We start from the raw sequence: 18,788 nt of genomic DNA on the forward strand, positions 1-18,788 counted from the left end.
TAATTTTTTTTTTTGGAAAGTGTATTAAACGATTAGGTTATGTTCTTTGAATTGTGACTGAATTGAGAATTTAACAGGGATTTTATAAATTTGGAAATGTTGAATTTACAGAGGATACTCTATCGAAATTTTGAGTAAAAAGTATATATATATTTTTGAAATGGTTAGAGAACGGATTAGTTGTTTAATTGTTAAGTTAGTTGATAAGCTTGTCAGGCTAGGAGTATAGCTTGTGCGCCGGTCACGACATTTAAATTTCGGGTCGTGACAAAAATTAGACCGATTTGGTAATTAAACATGCAGAATGCGCAAACATACATCTAGTTACATTTGAAATAGTGACAGTACTTAATGGCATGGATGGAAAGACGATCTTGTAAAAATAGAAATTGTGAAACTTAGTGGCTTAGAGTCCACATTAGGGTAGTGCAATTTAGAAACTAACATACTAGGGGTGATGCAATGGAATCTTCATATGTATTACTCCTCCCTTAACCATACATTTCGTTTTTTTTCTTCCAAATTCCAAAATACTCCTTTCTTTATTTAGTGTTGCTTTTTATATTCTTGTATGCTAGAATATTTGTGATCAATAAATATTAGTCTTGTATCAGTGTAAAAAAAAAGTAATAAATAATTAGAGGTATAATAAGAAACACAACATATAACATTAATAATTCATTGTTTACGACACAAAAATGAGACACATCTTATTTCAAGAACAACAAGACAATTAATATTATAAAACAAAATTGGATACTTGGAACTGTTTATTTGTGTTCTAGATGTAAATACTAAAAATGGAACTGATATGTTTGTTTGTTAAATGCTTGTACAAACATGAATCATCTGTTATGGCTTGCTACAAAAAATAAAGAAGAAACTAACAAAAAATTGAGCTCATGATCTCAATCAACTTCACCAAGTTCTGGAAGGTTTCTGACTCAACTCTCTCAAATTCCTCACCTCTCAAATTCCTCACCTGCTGGAAGGTTTCCTAGTGCCACCACACTGCACTTGGATTGCAAGTGTCTTCATCACATCTGGGCAGCCATCCTGTCCATTTGTGAATGATGCTTTGTTCATTGGAACCGAACAACTTTCTTTTCCTAAGCAATGCTGCTCAAATCAAGTCACACAAAACATGTTTATCAATATAATATCTTATGTATAAAATAAACTCAAATATAATTTTAATATAAATTATAAATTGTTTTCATAAATCATCTCTGTCAACTTATAAAACTATAAGTTGAGAACAGTTTACAGACATGATATATACTGTTTTTAAAGTTTTCGCAAACAGTCTCACAAATGTTTACGTTTGTAGATAAGTTCAAATAAGTAAATTTAAATATACGAAAAGAAAAAGAAAGAAACTTGGTTTTTTTGTTTGTAAAGAAACAAGAGCTTTACCTGTTCAACAATCTTCTTGGAGGCAGGTGCATGACATTTTCCCATAATAAACTCACCACAGAAACCCAAAGGATCACCATAGCTTGCAAAATCAACAGCAATAATGGTTTTGTGGTTTGGACACTTGAGGGAAGCTTGTGGACCCAGGTTGTCCACAATAGGTGTGAGTTTTTGGTCCTTACTTGCCCATGAATTAACATTGGGTGGGTGATTCTCTGTAATGTAACTGCATACTGTATCTCTGTTCACAATTTGGATCACAACCTTTTCTGGACTTGCTGCCTCTTCTTCCAATATAACAAGCAAGTTGTTTTTTGATTTTGCATTAAAGAAAGATCTTGGAATGTGGTACCTGATACAAGTAAAGTAAGTAACTATCTCAAAATGGATAAAATACAAAAATATAAAGAAAAAAACATTACTTAGTTTTACATTTGGAAATCTAGGACAACGTTTTGTTAATCTGTGTTTCAAAATTGCTTACTCTGACTGAGTAGGCTTTCCAAGAGGAGAGAGGTAGCTCAACCAGTGACGACCAACACTTTCACCATTGATCCAAATCATTCCTTTTCCCATACCATCCAATTTGATGGCAACTGGACCCTTTCCCTCTGGTGTTTCAAAATTTGTCTGCAAAATGAATATAGAATCATAAAATAATTCAAAAGTGTTTGATTGAATCTTGTTAGAAATAAAAAAATACAAATTACAAGTTACAACATTTTAATGTAAAATAGCCAATACCTTGTACCAAGAGAGAGGTGGTCCATGTCCCTTGACCTCTTTCCATTGTACTTTCTTTGATCCCTCCTCAGTGAAAATGCTATGCTTCTCACCATAGAGACCAACCTGTAAATTCACATCAGTTCAATTATTCAATCCCACTTGTTCAAGAGTGTTTTCGCTTTGGTCATTCTTTGTCATCTTTAATATTTATTTTCACATCCTTTTAATAGGTTTTTATATTAGACTTAACTCATCTATACAAAACTAGTTTGTAAGTTGAGCCTTGTAATCTCCTTTCAATGCGAAACTTGAGTTTTTTCCGATGCTTTTGTTTAAAGTTTTTTCAAATGATAGATAAAAAATACCTGATGACCCCAACCATTAACAGTGAGACCAATTGTTCCAGAGTTCAAACCAAGGATGGTTATGGTCTTAGGTCCAGCATACCTATGTTCCATGTATGCTCCACTATCCTGTGTATTTAAAAGGGATGCATAAAAATGTTATTGTTCTCCTTGAAACTTAAAAAAATAAGCCAAAGTGCTACAAATTTGAATTAAATGAAGAAAAAAAAAGTTAAGGCTCTTACAGGGAGTCCTACTAAGGAACCCAAGATAGCTATTTGGTTAACTCCAACCTTGAAGCTTACAGGCTTCTGAAATTCAAAACCTTTCTCTTCATGGCTACCATGATTGGATCCTTTAAACCATGAACAAAATTATAAAAAAATGAACCGAACTAAATATTAGAACTGTTTATAAAACAAAAAACCGCAGCACAACGAAAAACCAAAATGTGACGTATAGTTCACGAACCAAACTAAACTACTAGTTCAATTTGGTTTGTGAACTACCTATGACAGTCCGAATTTTTGGTGCGGTTTGGTTCAGGTTTTGATATTTTTTAACAAGTGTATAGCACTTGATCATTTATCAATCTAAGTACATTGGATTGACCAATTTCCTTATAGAATTCAAATCTCTGTGTTCTTACCAATGTATTCTCCATTTACAAAGGCAAGTAATGAATGGCCAAGGCTCATAATTCGAAGAACTGGTGATATCTCATTCTTCTTGGGCAAGTCTTCTGGACCCAATTCCACACTGCAGTTAATATATTTCAGTTTCACAATGTCTCATATAGCAGCATTTGCTTATTTGAGTTTATATTATATAACATAAACAAACACTAGTAAAAATAACTTATGGCATGTTTATATATAATCTGTTTTCACTTTATTTAAACAACTTTTACATAATAGCTTATAAAAACAAGTTATGAAGATTATAGAAACAACTTATAACTAAGCACTTATATAGCAAACGCTTGTTGTATAAGTGTTTGATTAAGTTATTTTATGTAAAATTCCTTAAAAATACTAAATGATGGGAATGTGGAATAAATAGAGAAAGTTAGAGAATGAAATCACCTTGTGGTGTACCATCCATAATCAGTGGTGTCCTTAAGCATGCTGTAAAGCTCTGCAGGAACTTTTTTACTGGGTGGCAATTCCTTTGTAGTTGGAATGGGCTCAGTAAACACCTCCCACTTGTGATTGTTTGCATTCTTTGACTGCTTGAAGTTTCTTGAATTGTGTTGTGAAGCAATCTGATTATCATAAAGTAAGTTAGCTACATGAACTGTAGGCTAATTAAAGACAACTCAAAAAATAAATAAAGTTACTTAAGGGATAAAAAACATTTTACATTTTGAGTGTTGAAGACTACAGTTTTGCAATCAGGAAGAATGCTGATTGAACGTGGTGGCAAATAATAGTTTGAGCCTCTGAATTGAATTGTTTTTGCCATTTTGGTGTGGTTGTTTGTGATGAAAGCAGCACATAAATTACTGCCTTTATTTTCATATACTATAACCTGCATAGTTTGTAATTTCAGCTTAGTTTAAAGTGTAAGTAACATTACATACCTTTCTTCACTATAATACAGTATTGTCAAATAGTGGCTATAATAGTACTATAGCACTGTAGAACAACATAATTTGAATAAATTGTTAGTGTTTTGTGATACAGTATACAATATATTGTGTTGTCAAATAACTACTATTACAGGAATTTGAAAAAACCATAAAAACATCTCTTATATTATAAGAGTGGACATTTTGAAAATGCTATTTGAGAAACTTACCTCATGAAACTGGCTAATTTTTTGGGTAGTAGGTTCACCATTGAGTAGAGGCTTCTTGCATAAGCTCAAAGCTTTGTGAACATCCTTAAGGTGACTCCATTTTGGATCTCTCTGAAGACCAAACTCATCAAGAGGAGCTTCGTCGTAATAACGGGTAGTTGTAAAAGCAGAACTTGTTCTACCAAAATTTGTTCCACCATGATACTACAAGAGTTTCAAATTGAGTTGAGTGAGAAAAACACTATGATCATGATCAGTTTCATCTAAAGAAAATTTGGATGATATTAGTGCTATTTACCATATAATAGTTAACTAAAGATCCATTCTTAGAGAAGAAGCGAGCAACTGAGAAGGCAATGTCTTCTGCAGATCTTTGGGATGGTGGATCTCCAAATACTCTGTACCTGTAGTTACAAATTACCAACAAATATATACTTAGTGCTTGGATCTCCAAATACCATGTGTCTTAGAAAAAGAGTGTCTTTCTATATTGTCAGCGCCCAACTGTGGAGACTACTCCCTCGAACTAACTGAGATTCATTTAAAGGATTAGCCTCTCTCAATATATGTTTTTCCATACGCACCGGCCAGAGATTGAGTAGAGTATAGCACTCACACATAATGGAATACAATATTATGTTTTGTTCTATTTGGTTTTACCTTTTTAACAGAACCAAAACATACTAATGTTAATGTCTTATGTTTCATTTTGTAATGCACAACATATTATATAGGTTTTACCTTTTCAATTGAATCACCAAAAAATATACTAGTGTTTATACCTTTGTTCCATTTTGTTTTGTTAATAATATGCACACAACATATAGAATAGAAGTCATGTGTTATGCTTTGTTCCATTTGAACTTGTCTATCATGTTACCTAAGGCTAAAGACTTTTCAGTAGTAATTGGCAAAGCTGAAGAAGTATACTTACTGAGCAGTCCAGTTTTCAGTCCATATGGAAGGCTTGTATGGTTTGTTTGGTCCTGTGAAGGTATCACCACAGTGCCTTCCATTGCATGCATTAATCTGCCAAAATTAAGTATGAATAAGCCAGGTCAGAAGTAATATATTAATATATAGGCTTTATCGTTCTTTTCTTGCACAAGGTATCTTCTTGCAGGAAGTCAGACTCAGTTATCTGTCAATTGTGACAAAAGGCCCAAAACAATGTAATACACTTACCACTGGATCAGGAGCATCCTTTTGCTTGCACATGATCCATGGAACTCCAACATCCAATGAAATGGCCATTTTTGCAGCCCACTGAACATAATTATCTCCATCAGCTTCATAAGCAAGTTGGATATGGTTGTACTCATTCTCAATCTGCACCATTGCATACATAAAAAAACAATGTGAGGAGGAGTTTATACATAATGTTGCACCAAACATAACATAATTAAGAAAATGATCAGAACCTGTGCCAAGATGATAGGACCTCCTTGTGGAGCAAAGAGCTTTGCTTCTCTCATTTTTTCTACAACAGATGATACATATTCTTTCATGTGTTTCTGCAAATTATAAAGTATTATTAATTTTCATATTTTATTAATAATAAACTATAATTAATTATTTATGGAGAACAGATCACGGTTGATTTACCTTAAAAGGCTCATTGTTAGAACGGAATATGATGTCAGGAACCTCTCTTAGCCAATATGGAAGTCCTCTGTAACATTTACATTGTAACAATCATTTAATTATGTGAACTTAGGCAACACATATTGATGTGTTATATTAATATAATACTTTATACTATATATGATTTAGCAGAATCCATATATATGTATATATACCCGTGATTCCATTCAGCTTGGATGAATGGTCCAACTCTAAGGGTAACATACATTCCTTTCTCTTGAACCAGCTTAATGAACTTTACCAAATCATATCTACCTTCGAAGCTCAACTGCATATACATAGTAGAACAAAACCAAGTTAGAAACTAGTAGGACGTTAATTTCAATATTGATTAAGTGCCAAATACTATAAATTTTTTGTAAATATTTACATATTTGTTATGATGATTGGAGATGAAATTTAATATCTACAAAAAGTTATTAAATAGAGTAATTCAAACAAAAGTTACTAATAGAATCAACGGATCTCACTCATGTATATTATATCCAATAGCCATTTACATACCTGGCCTTTATCAGCCTCATGAACATTCCAAAACACATAAGTTTGGATTAAGTTTAAGCCTCCATGTCTGGCCTTATCAAGAATTTCTGGCCACATCTGAAACAAATACACACAACAATAAAATATTATTATCAGCGACCGTGATTTAATAATATCATTACAGTAGTAAACATAAACATACATGCCATATAAATAGATAGACAGATAGACATAAAAATATGACGTTACTTGACAAAGAAGTAACATACATCTGGAGTGCTTCGTGGATAATGGATGGAACCGGAGAAGAAAAGTTCTCGTTTTCCATTGATAATGAGCGATCTACCGTCGTAAGTGACAGTTTTCTTGCCTTCTTGGTAGCTAGCAGAAACAATAGTGAAGATGGAAAGGAAGGTAAAAGAAAGAAGTTTGAGGATTGAAGTTGAAGACATGTTAAGATGGAAGAAAAATGTAGTTGAAAGACAGGATTGTTGTGTCCTTTGTTAGATGAATGAGTTGATAGTTAGTAGTTGTTTCCAAAATTCCATCATCAACACAAATGTGAGGTGAACTAAGTAACACACGTGTATAATATAGGCTTAGAGGAAAGTTCGGTTTCTTTGTTTTGAATTTCAGTTACAAATCATTGGTTGTGAAAGGCTTAATTGCTTTGTCTTAGGCCTACTTAATTGCTATGTGTTTGTTTTCTCCTTCTTTCACTGTTAGCTATCTACGTGTATTCTCCTTCTTTCTTTGTTGACTCTCAGAGTTAGGGGACTAATTTTAGTATCATCTATATAATTTTCTTAATCTTTTATCTTAATCTTTGTTTTACATTTTTTTTTAATCACATTAATGGAGATCGACTTACAACATACATGTGGATCCAATGCATCCAAAATACAAACCAAATGCACTCGATTTACAATAGCAATAAAATTTGTAATGATGACAATTCTAAATATTATACTAAAAAATTAAAACAATAATTACTAAATTAATCTAGTCTTTATGTTATTTAGATATATGAAGTTATAATTGAGAATTTGGAATCATAAGGTAGAATGCAAGTTTGTGTTTTAACTTATAGAAAATACTAGGCGTCCAATTGGTTACTTTAACTGATCCATAATAAAAATACTCTCTAATTAATTTATAATTTATTTTCTTTATTGATTTCAATCATTTACTCTATTATTATGAAAAACCACTTTGACAGGTGATAATTTATAATTTCTCTCTTAGAAAAAAAAAAAGATTATAATTTCTCTCATACTAAATTGTCCACGTTCTCATAGAAGTAGAGGTATAATTCATCTAATTGTTTAGTCAATTTTTTTTTAGTGAGATAAACTCCACAATTTCTGGAAGGTTTGTTTTATTCTTCTTCGTTTACCACTTGAGATATAGTTTTATGCATTTTTTAATTCAAAATCACTTTATTTTAATTTAAATAAGTGGTTTTTACATGAATTAGATTTTTTTTATATTCTTTTTCTATGATTTCTTCATATTAGATCAATATTGTTTGATTTCCCGTCTTATAAATTGTATTAAGTCATCAACATTGTAGATCTAGAAGTATTGATATTTCAATTAATTTTGTTACATTATTTATAAGTACAATTTTACTATAACATGAATGTGTGAATTCGTTCGCACATTCATGTTTTTCAATTTTAACTATGTTAAATTTATATATGATGTACTCTACCAATTTAAACGAATATAGGTTCTTATTTCCTCATTATTTATATATATTTCCTCATTTTTAGTTTCTTATTTTTCCTTCCAGTCTTTTATATTCAACTCAAATTATGAAATATATTTACTTTTTTCTTTGAGTAAGCAATACTACATGAAAACACCCGAACTTCTCTGTGCCTTCTAACCTTTTGTATTAAACAGAAATATAATTTATAGCTTTAATATACCTTTATAACATTAAATATTTAATATACCTTTATAGTTAGCCTCCATGTATAACATCTACTGCCTCAATGATAATCGACTCCATCAATCAATTGTTATATAACATCTGTGATTACAAGGATATGTTTAATAATGTTCTTGATTGAAATCTTTTTAGTATAGAGAAAGTCTATTTTGCTTAAATTTGGACATCTACTACTAATGTTTATTTCCCGAAACGAAATATATGTTTCATATTTGAGAATACGAGAGGACACTATATATACTTAATTATGCTATCATTGTATATTGTAAACCGCCATTTATGAAATTTATAGAGGTTGTATATCAAACATACAATCATTATCAATTTTATGCTTAGGATGATATATATTACCTTCTTGAAATTTAATTTTGTAATCTAATTGTGTTTTTGTTTTCTTTTCTTTTGAATTACTCTCTCTATTTCACAATATAAGTAAAAATAAGTCCAAAAAAATAGATACAAGTGGTTTAAAATTTAGACCATATATATGTAATTTCTTTGAGGAGTATACAACAGAGATTGTGTTATATATTTTTTGGATTTTTGTTTGTGGTGGATTTCCAACTTAACATCATTCAATACTTAAATATAAAGAGAAGTTGCATTGACCTCCTCTGAATTTTTTTGAATGAAATCTACACATATCTAGTTTTAAAAACACTATGTTGATTGTTATATATTCCCTAAAGAAATTGCATCAAACTTTTTTTTTTTCACACTTACATATAGTTATGATTTACTATGCGACACACTTAAAGTTTTTATTTTAATTAGATGCTAATTCGCGCGTTGTGCGAGTATATTTTAATTTATTTAATTTAAGTAGATTTAAAAAAATTAATATAAAGTTTTATGTCTCAATTATCAAATGATTATTGATATATTAATTATATGAATAATATATATTCATTTTTATCAATTTAATTTATAGAAGAGAAGTACCATTGTCAGACGAATGCAATGAGTAGTAATGTGAAATTAATGTGAAAGATATTATACAAACGTTATGAAATAATAATGTGGATTAATTTAGAAAATTTTAAATAGACGTTATTAAATAATATTTAAATAGATGTACCAAGGAGTATGAGTGAATCTCATTTTAAATGAACTCAATATTTCTCAAAATTTCTAGTTATTTTTTCGAAATAGATGAACATAGGGAACAAATTCAATTAATCTTATTTCTCACAACCTTATGAATTTAGAGATTTGATTCAATGAATGAGATGTATATAGTCCATGAAAGGTTTTCTCACTTCAACTCTTCTTCCCTAAATTAGTTAATTATGGTTTATTAATAGTCAATATTTTCCAAAATCTCTTGTTGTTTCTGAAAAATAGGTAAATATTGTGAATAAATTCAATTTGTCTTCTTCCTAATAGATTTGTGAATATGGAAACTAGTTTTCAAAAAATGGTTTTTGTTCATGGAATGGAAGAAAATTTGGTGTTTTTAATTGTATTGATTTATTATGTGATGGTATAATTTGTATTTTGATATGTAATGGTGTTTAGGGAATGAAATTGTTTTGTTTTATGTGTTGATTTAAGAAGAAAAAGAGATTGTTGTATTATATGTTGATACAATGTTGAGTTTGATAAATAAAAATATACTTAAAAACAAGTTCAATTTGGTCCTTTAATTTTTATCGAAAATTTAATCTAGTCTTTTATATAATTCAAAACAAAATAGGGGCACATCATTACTTTATAAACTATTAATATGACTTTGACTAAAATCAGTAGACAAAATAGAGTAAGTTATATTAACAGACATAAATTAAAAGACTTACTTTGATTGTTTTTAAAATTAAAAAACTAAACTGAATTTTTAAAATAAATAAAAGGACTAAATACATATTTAATTTGTAAAAAAAACATCAATCCAAAATTGTGTATATTTTGGTAGTTGCTTAAAATCCGGTCATTGACTATTGTTCACATTGGTTTAGGGATAAATCTTCTATATCTATATAGTATTTAAAAAAGTCTATACCCTAGAAATTTAAGAAATGCCTTTACTTCAATTTTTGTTCTTTTTATTAATTGTATAATTGTGAGTGTATTAAATTCCTTGCTCACTATTATTTAATCTGATATTACATAAAGTACTTTTTACTTTTCTTGCTATTTCTATACTTTTTACTACTTTGTTCACTATTATTTAATACTTTTAGGTTTACTATTCTTTTTTATTACTCTTTCATTATTTTATTGTTAATAACTCAGTAAGAAGTGACTTAAGAAGAAAAAAATGTTTGGCTAAACAAGAAAAGTTATGAAAAAAATAAAAGGATAATAATACTTTGTTAACTTGAAATTTTATACATTTTTTTATTATTCTATTTTTATAAAAATATAAAAAAAAAACTTTATAAATATTTTCTTTTGCCTTTTTTTCAACTTTTTCAGATATTTTTTTCAAGTTATTTTGAAATTTAGTTATATATTACTAAAAAAAAATTAAAAATACTTAACAGAATAAAAAATTATTAAAAAATATCAATTTATCAACTAGTAACATCAAATTAATATCTTAACTTATGATAAAACAATTACTTTTTAAAAAGACTTATTTTTTAAAAAGGATTACTTAATAGTAGACTCACTTATAATTACTTTTTAAAAAGACTTATTTTTATCAATAAAAATTAATTATATATCTTTAAAAATATATCCATTTGTAAACTAGTAACATAAAATGACCATCTTAAATTATAATAAACAATTCAACAATTTAAATTGTATTATTGGGAATTACTCGATAAATTAAAAGATTAAATTGACAGAAGGTTCACTTAGAAATTAAAAAGGATTCTTAGAAGATTTACTTAATAGTTTTAAGATCTTCGTTTAGAAAAATCACAAATAAGACAGTATTATCAATTAGTCAAAACTATATTTCGATTCAATTTCCTTATAATTCTTCTATATTTCTAACTTAATATAGCTTTGTTGGTACACAACAAAATAAATCACTGATAATAAAATTAATGACATTGATATATTAATTATAATTTATTAATATTGATATACACGAGACAAAGTGAGTCACTCATGATAAAATGAAATTTTTTCTACATGTAATATAAATGAGAGACATACATAATACAAAATGACATCATTTAATAAACAACTATATTGATAAGTCAAAAAAATTTCTCTATAATTTTTGCTTTGATGAATGATTTTGAATCTAATTCTTAATGGTTAATTGTATTTATTATTGTTTTGTTATTTTCAATTATAATATTATCAAGTATTCGAAATTATGTCTTAATTCAATTTGCCTATTATTCTTCTCTATTTCTTATTTAAATATAGTTGAGTTGATATTGGATAAAATAAATTATTGATGATAAATTATTGACACTGATATACTATGTTGATGATAAAATTAAAATTTAACTTCATAAAATCTAAGTGAAAATCGTAGATAATAATTAAATAACATTTAATAAACAACCAAAAATTATTTCTTGCTTTGATGTATAATTTTGAATTCAATTCTTAATGGATAATTGTATTTATTATTGTTTATTTTTTTAATTATTATAATTTTATCAATTAATTAAAACTATGTTTTAATTCAATCTTCTGACAAAATGATATAATATTTACTTGGTGGCTCGAGTAAAGTGATAAGGAAGTCGCAAGTTCGATCTATACCTACAATTAAAAATAATTATATTAACATTACAAATTTCTAACATTAGTTGTTGAAAAAAAAAATAAAAAATGAATATCTTACATAATATTTACTTATTTTAGATACCTACCATGTCTTACTAGATAAATATGAAGAAAAAAAACTCCATTGACTTTATTTGCATAATTTATTAATCAAATTTTCTCTTCCTTCCTTTGTTTGATTGGCTTTAAATATTATTGGAATTTGGATGATCGTTCATTTGCTTAATCAGTGGCAGATGAACCTAAAACCATGTGGTCACACCCAAATGGTTCCGTAAGATTTCATATTTGCTAAAGACTTTTAAGGATACTCTAACTAACTAATCTTATTAGGTGAGAGGGTACCACTAGCCCCACCTCCCACAACACAACTATTGATTTAGACATGATGCTCAACAAACTATTCATTTTAAGCAATTTTATTTTATGAGAAGTTCTATATAGTCCACATAAGCTTAATGATAGTTGAGTTTAAATATTTGGATCTAATAATCGAAATTTACTATTTTTGTGGAGTGTCATGGACCAAAAAGGACCAATGCTACAAAATATATTGATGACTCATATGCTAATATTGCTTTATTAACCAACTCTACTTTAAAATAGTTTTCTCAGTTCGATTTTACAGTGTTTTTAAAGATATATTTTTTAAAAAAAGTCTTTAATCAATATAAAGTTTATTTGTTAAAACGGTTAAAATTTGAATTTTGGTTTTCCAAATTTTTAACCATGAGCTCAAACCAATTGCACTATATTTGATCTATTTTTGCATTTAGTAGGTGTGCTTGGCTTCTAAAAGGCAAGGACATAACAGTTCATACCAATTAATGGAGCGTCCCTTCCTAATGAAGGAAAATCGTGTGCTATTCTCTTTGGGGACGAATTGTGATATTATTGTCACGAGAGTTATTGCTTTCCTTTAACCTCTTTCTCACTTCTCAATCTTGTCGTGTCTTCCATGTGGATTTTATGGAAGATACAAGCATTTCTCCATTCCAATCTTATTCCTCTTTTTCACACTTATGTATACTTTATTTGTATGAGGAGATGAATTAAGAAAATTCAAAATATATAAAGAAAAATGGAGACATTAAAAAAGTGTCCTTCATTATTGTTATTGCTTGATTGGATATAATGATCCATGCAAGAAAAAAAAAATTAAATAGTGATAACATATTTAGAGATAGAATATATTAAATCTCTCTTTCATCCACCTAATCACTAAATTTATAATAATAGATAGTTATAAAATATATGAAAAATTGTTTTTTTTCAACACATTAAATATATACATAGATTTATCGTGTTAGTTTTTTTTTTTTTGTCAATATACATGAGTATAAACTAGAGTAACATATTCATTATGTTTGTATGTCAGTTTAATTCACTCTTACAATATAAACTTATAAAATAATGAGTATCTCTTTTAAATAAATTCATTTATAACCTTATTTCTTGTAAAATTTGATATGCTTGTGTTTTTTCAATATATTCCTCCTCACAACCGGTTAGTTGAGAGAGTTTGAACAACAATATTAAGATGATTAATTTTTAAAATTTATAATTGATAAATCAAACATGTAATATTCAATAAAAAGATTTTTAAGTTGTAATTTACAAATATAAACACACAAAAATTAACAAATGCAATGGCGGACTGAGAAGCTACACAAGATTTGAAAAGATGAAGGTAAGGGTGTAACAAATCGTTTCAATTTATTTTTTAGACTAGAAAAAAGCTAAATAAAAAATATAGATAAGTTACAATATTTTTTTTACGAAAATCAAACCAAACTGATGATATACATACTGATTTACTTTGGTTCTCCCATACTTTATTGGTCGACAAAACTCATATCAAATTGAGTTGATATTGAATTAGATGTGCGTTGATATTTTTAAAATTTAAGTAACTTCTTAAACACCAGATTTTTTTCTACTACTAAAATAAATATACTAAATACAATGGCAAAAAATGTAATTATTAAAAAAATATTTAAATATAATTATTTTTTAAGATACTAATATTGATGTACCGAGAATAAAATATAAGGGTTTAATTCAAATATCAAGTGGTTCATTTTAAATTACATGAAACCACACTCAAATTTATAAATTTCGGGTTTATTTTGTTTGGTTAAGTTAAGATTCAAACGTTTGGTTAAGTTAAGATTTCAAACATGGAAAAAAATAAAACCAATTGAATTAATTAGTTTCGATTAAATTTTTAAGATCATTTAATTTGATTTATATATTCTTAAATGAAGCTCACAACCCACTCAATTAAAATTTGGGTTGAACAATGAAGCTAATATTAATTAGTTTTTTTTTTTTTGTAAATGGAGTTTCTTTAGTTACAAAAATTAAGTTTATTTTTTAATTATATGAGAATGTTTTTTAAATTTTTTTCTATACATTATTTTTTTAAAAAAAACTATTGAAGATTTTGAGGTGACCAAGGTCACCATATTTCCATAACAAGATCCCACCATGCATCTAGTACTATTAATCATGGTCATATTAGGTTTTTATCTTTTATTTTAATATTATTTATCTTTACAAAATTTACTTAAAAAGTGAGAGGTGTCATTTTTATACACACGCTTCAAATCTCATCTCAATTCTACGTGAGACTTGAGATTTTTTCCAACATACTTCATCCCTTGATATAATTGACGAGTGGTTCAAATAAATACACTCTAATATTATATTAAATTTTTATTTTTTAGTATAATTATTTTTTTGTATTTAATTTAATTTAATCTTACAAAGTCAGTTTATAAAATAAAAAATATCTCACTTTATAAACTCATTTATAACTTATATATTTTTAATGTATATTATGTTATTATATTATGTCAAACTCATCACTATAAACATATCTCTTTATCTTATTTTACAAATCGACTTATTAGGTTTTTTCCCAATAATATTCTCATTTGTTTTAATCTATTTATTTATATACTATAAAATACTAGGTAGAAGCAGCAAAAAGTAAGACTTGAAAATTTCAAAATATAAGTGACAAATAAAAATCGCAAGATGATTATTATACTTTGTGACTTAGGGAATATATAGAATTAGTTTCTTACTTCATAAATAAAAAAGTCACTTAAAAATAGTTATTTTTAAAATTTTCATCTATTTATCGTATTTATTTTTGAAAAAATGATAATTTAAAAAATACCTAAAATTAGTTCAAATGAGAAATTATTTTTTAGTAGTTTATATAAAAAAAAACCTTATTACGAAACTAAATTTTATTGAGAGGCAAATTTTAATAACATGGTGAATTATTCATATTCCAACATTTTCACTACTATTCTAACAAATAAGAGAACATCACTAATTACATGAAGAAAGAAGTGGGAGTTTTCACTTCATCATATTCTGCGCGAAATAAATATTTGTAAAGATATTTTTGTCAAAGAAAAAAAAAAAACTAAAAGTTTATAATCGCGTATTACATTAGATGAGTCATATCTATATCTATTGTACTCTAAGTCTCTATTAAAAATAGTTTTTTTATTTATTTTTCTTTTCTCATATAAAAAAAAGCTGTTAATTAAATTATATAGAGTTATTGGATGTATTATATGAAAAATGTGGTAGAAGATGAACTGAAAAAGTCATATAAAAAAAAGTTATATCAAATGTTATTATTTTTTCCTTGAAAGAAAACATTATCTAGCTGGCAAAAGCTGGCTTTACAATACGCAGGATGAGCCCCCTGTCTGTACCAAAAAATAAAATATATTTTTGCCTTTTTGACTGACCCTTTTTCTTCTTCATCCCTTCTTCTTGATCATTCATTCGTTCATTCACCAAGTTCGAACTTGAACGCACAACAGCATTACCACATGAGTAATTAGGGTTTATACAGCAACAAGAAACATAAAAATGAGTGGGTCCAGGTTCATTAAGTGTGTTACCGTAGGTGACGGTGCCGTAGGCAAGACTTGTTTGCTTATCTCCTACACCAGCAACACTTTCCCTACGGTCAGTTCTTCTCTATCAATTAACAAATAAAGCTTCATTTTTTTGTTGCTTTTTTAGGTTGTGATAAAAATAATTTGATTGAAGCTACTTGTTTTTCCAATATTAGAAATGGGTTTGCTTTTTATTTTTCATATTTCATTTTCTTTCTTTCTTTCTCTTTTTGGGTCGTAAAATTTTCTTGATTCATGGTCTCAACCTTTGATTTTGATTTGCTGATGCTATGTTTTCTTTATAATTGACAAAATTTGGGATCTTTTTCCATCAGTTTTGTTATATGCCCTTTTTAAATTGGACCGGTTTGAAATTTGTTGGGTGGAAAGAGGAAAGTGGAAAGTGGAAATAGATTGATTGAATCTTTTTAATGTTGATTTCGATTATCAGATACTATATTGCTATTTTATGACATTAAGACTTTGATCCTTTTTGTTTTTTGGTTGATGCAATAATCTTCAAAAAGATTGCTACTGTTTGACTTACAATTGACTAACAGATGAGGGTGATTTTTGATGTAGTAGTCTGTAATTGTGACATCTTTTGTTTATTTGCGATGCATCGGCTACAGGACTATGTGCCTACTGTCTTTGATAATTTCAGTGCAAATGTAGTTGTGGATGGGAGCACTATAAATCTGGGTTTGTGGGATACTGCTGGTACGTTTTAGTATCATGATTATACCGCATTTGACTTGTATATTTAGGATTGTGTAGTAATTGATGTAATAATATTTTCAACTTATGGAACAGGCCAAGAAGATTACAATAGATTAAGACCCTTAAGCTATCGTGGAGCGGATGTTTTCCTGCTTGCTTTCTCACTCATAAGCAGGGCCAGCTATGAAAATATCGCCAAGAAAGTAAGCTATCTTTGTATTATTAATTTTTATTTTTATTTTTATTTTTTATGTTGTTCTCTTTCTACTCTGGACTAATTTCCCCCTTCTTTTTCTAGTGGATTCCTGAGTTGAGGCATTATGCTCCTGGTGTTCCAATTATTCTCGTTGGAACAAAACTTGGTTAGATTCTTGCTCCTTCTCTAAATATGTTTGCATGTTTGATGTGCTCCTTTTGTGGCAGAGAAGCAAAATAACATTTCCCTGATTCTGTGAAGTTTCTTTCTTTAATGACCATACTGATAGTTTTCTTTTACTCTTGCTATGTTTTTCATTTTTTAATTGTTGGGAAAGTTATTTATTTATTAAACCTAAACTCTTGAATTTGGAGCTACTTCTGTTATATCTTGCCCTTGATGACCTGGCTTGTGAATTGTGATTCAGTAGAGATTTTGAGAATGGCGTTCTTTCCATGCTTACCTCAGTCACGAAATAATTGGTTCGGATCTAAGTTATAACCATGAATTTCAATGAATTTTCGTCTAAGACATAGAACGACCTTTGTGATTTTTCATCTTTCTTTGATGTTTACTTCATGTAAAACTAAAAGGAAAGTATAGGGTCACTGTTTTCAAGCTGCACAAGCGGTCACGGATAAACTTGTAAAGTCTGTACTTACAAAGTGTATAAAGAAGTTTAAACTCAGCGAAAGTGCAAATTCTTAGCTCACGAGTAGTTACCTTGGTGGAGTTAGTGCATGATATGTTAAGTCCTTGACTTCATAACTAGTCAGAATTTATTTTTTTAATAGCCTGTAACAATTGAACAGCTTCTGTTCTGAAAGTTTGCTGTTGATAGTTTTCACAGTTACTTTTGGAATGTGTTTCCTCCTGCATATAGTGTTTAACTTAAATTAAATGTATTTATTTGATGGTTTCGTAATTTTCGTTATAAAGTTGTCATGATTTGTTTGCTAGGGCATTTAATGGCAACTAAATCTATGTCTTGTAGATCTTCGGGATGATAAGCAATTCTTTCAAGACCATCCTGGTGCGGTGCCAATCACCACAGCACAGGTACTTTGCTATTTACTAGTGCTTCCTACACACACACACTATTAATTGCTTTTTCTTCGTTTTTGATTTAATTATTGTCTTTTAGTCTTTGTTTGCTCGTAACTAGGCATCAGCTTACTTTATAGGTTATTGGTCTGATTTACTGTATTTTCTGAAGGGTGAGGAACTGAGAAAGCTTATTGGTGCTCCAGTTTACATTGAATGTAGTTCCAAAACACAAAAGGTACATATATGTTATTTGATTCTTTGAAAAAAGCTGGAGATTAAAGAATATCATGACCATATCAATATTAACCTTTGGATACAGAATGTGAAGGCTGTTTTTGATGCGGCCATCAAAGTAGTTCTACAGCCGCCAAAGCAAAAGAAAACTAAGAGAAAGGGGCAAAAAGCCTGTTCCATTTTGTGATCTTCAGTTCTTCATATTGTAGTTGGTGGAGAGGACGACATGATAGTAACCATTTCCTGGTAGTCTTTGCCATTCTGATTCTATATCTTACCCTATTTTCAACCTACATGGAGGAATCGACGTGTCCAACTGAGTCCTAACTACATAAGGTTTGCTTATAAGCATCAAGCTATTTGTCTCTGGCTGAAGGATATATGTAAAGTCATAATTTCAAACATGTTTGGTGTGTAGAACAACTCTTGTGTTTCTCTGGGATGTTTTTACCTGTTGTATTGATTATTAAATGACCATCTCCAATTGTGGACATGGGTTTTACTCACATTGTAATCTAATCTAGGAAGTGCTTGCATATGTGGCTTTGGTTGTGAACTAAGTATATGTAATTAATTATGTTAGCTGTTTAATAGCC

The 18,788-nt window shown here is 28.6% G+C and overlaps 2 protein-coding genes across 3 annotated transcripts; one reads left to right on the forward strand and one right to left on the reverse strand.

The window, feature by feature from the left end:
• Window positions 1-718: 718 nt before the first annotated feature.
• LOC101511788 (beta-galactosidase 13-like) lies at window positions 719-6,984 on the reverse strand. Its single transcript, XM_012717269.3, has 18 exons — window positions 6,683-6,984; window positions 6,435-6,530; window positions 6,086-6,198; window positions 5,892-5,958; window positions 5,708-5,800; window positions 5,472-5,615; window positions 5,221-5,315; window positions 4,585-4,690; window positions 4,287-4,490; window positions 3,849-4,016; window positions 3,572-3,750; window positions 3,136-3,245; window positions 2,732-2,841; window positions 2,508-2,615; window positions 2,161-2,265; window positions 1,901-2,046; window positions 1,417-1,768; window positions 719-1,119 (listed from the first exon to the last, which is right to left on the reverse strand). The coding sequence occupies exons 1-18, from the start codon at window positions 6,863-6,865 to the stop codon at window positions 979-981; spliced, it is 2,520 nt and encodes an 839-aa protein (XP_012572723.1). The 5' UTR covers window positions 6,866-6,984; the 3' UTR covers window positions 719-978.
• Window positions 6,985-15,760: 8,776 nt separating this feature from the next.
• On the forward strand, window positions 15,761-18,727 carry LOC101507428 (rac-like GTP-binding protein RAC1-like). Of its 2 annotated transcripts, none has more exons than XR_012163357.1 (7): window positions 15,761-16,065; window positions 16,628-16,715; window positions 16,809-16,918; window positions 17,014-17,077; window positions 17,906-17,970; window positions 18,096-18,193; window positions 18,278-18,422. XR_012163357.1 is itself a non-coding variant. In NM_001279079.1 (7 exons), the coding sequence occupies exons 1-7, from the start codon at window positions 15,967-15,969 to the stop codon at window positions 18,377-18,379; spliced, it is 594 nt and encodes a 197-aa protein (NP_001266008.1). In that variant the 5' UTR covers window positions 15,850-15,966; the 3' UTR covers window positions 18,380-18,727. The 2 variants fall into 2 exon arrangements, 1 of the variants encoding a protein (NP_001266008.1); NM_001279079.1 differs by having other exon boundaries at window positions 15,850-16,065; window positions 18,128-18,193; window positions 18,278-18,727.
• The last annotated feature ends 61 nt before the right edge of the window (window positions 18,728-18,788 follow it).

The sequence above is a fragment of the Cicer arietinum genome, chromosome 6 (genome assembly GCF_000331145.2).
Source record: "Cicer arietinum cultivar CDC Frontier isolate Library 1 chromosome 6, Cicar.CDCFrontier_v2.0, whole genome shotgun sequence".
Classification (NCBI taxonomy): domain Eukaryota; kingdom Viridiplantae; phylum Streptophyta; class Magnoliopsida; order Fabales; family Fabaceae; genus Cicer; species Cicer arietinum.

Excerpts from the sequence above, each read along its gene's own strand:
- LOC101511788 (XM_012717269.3), bottom strand. The coding sequence starts at position 6,865 with ATGTCTTCAACTTCAATCCTCAAACTTCTTTCTTTTACCTTCCTTTCC. Across the intron at positions 3,246-3,571 it reads TATGGATGGTACACCACAAG|TGTGGAATTGGGTCCAGAAG; the intron begins GTGATTTCATTC and ends TATTAACTGCAG. Across the intron at positions 2,266-2,507 it reads TTAATGGTTGGGGTCATCAG|GTTGGTCTCTATGGTGAGAA; the intron begins GTATTTTTTATC and ends GTGAATTTACAG.
- LOC101507428 (NM_001279079.1), top strand. The coding sequence starts at position 15,967 with ATGAGTGGGTCCAGGTTCATTAAGTGTGTTACCGTAGGTGACGGTGCC. Across the intron at positions 17,078-17,905 it reads TCTCGTTGGAACAAAACTTG|ATCTTCGGGATGATAAGCAA; the intron begins GTTAGATTCTTG and ends TATGTCTTGTAG. Across the intron at positions 17,971-18,127 it reads TGCCAATCACCACAGCACAG|GGTGAGGAACTGAGAAAGCT; the intron begins GTACTTTGCTAT and ends TATTTTCTGAAG.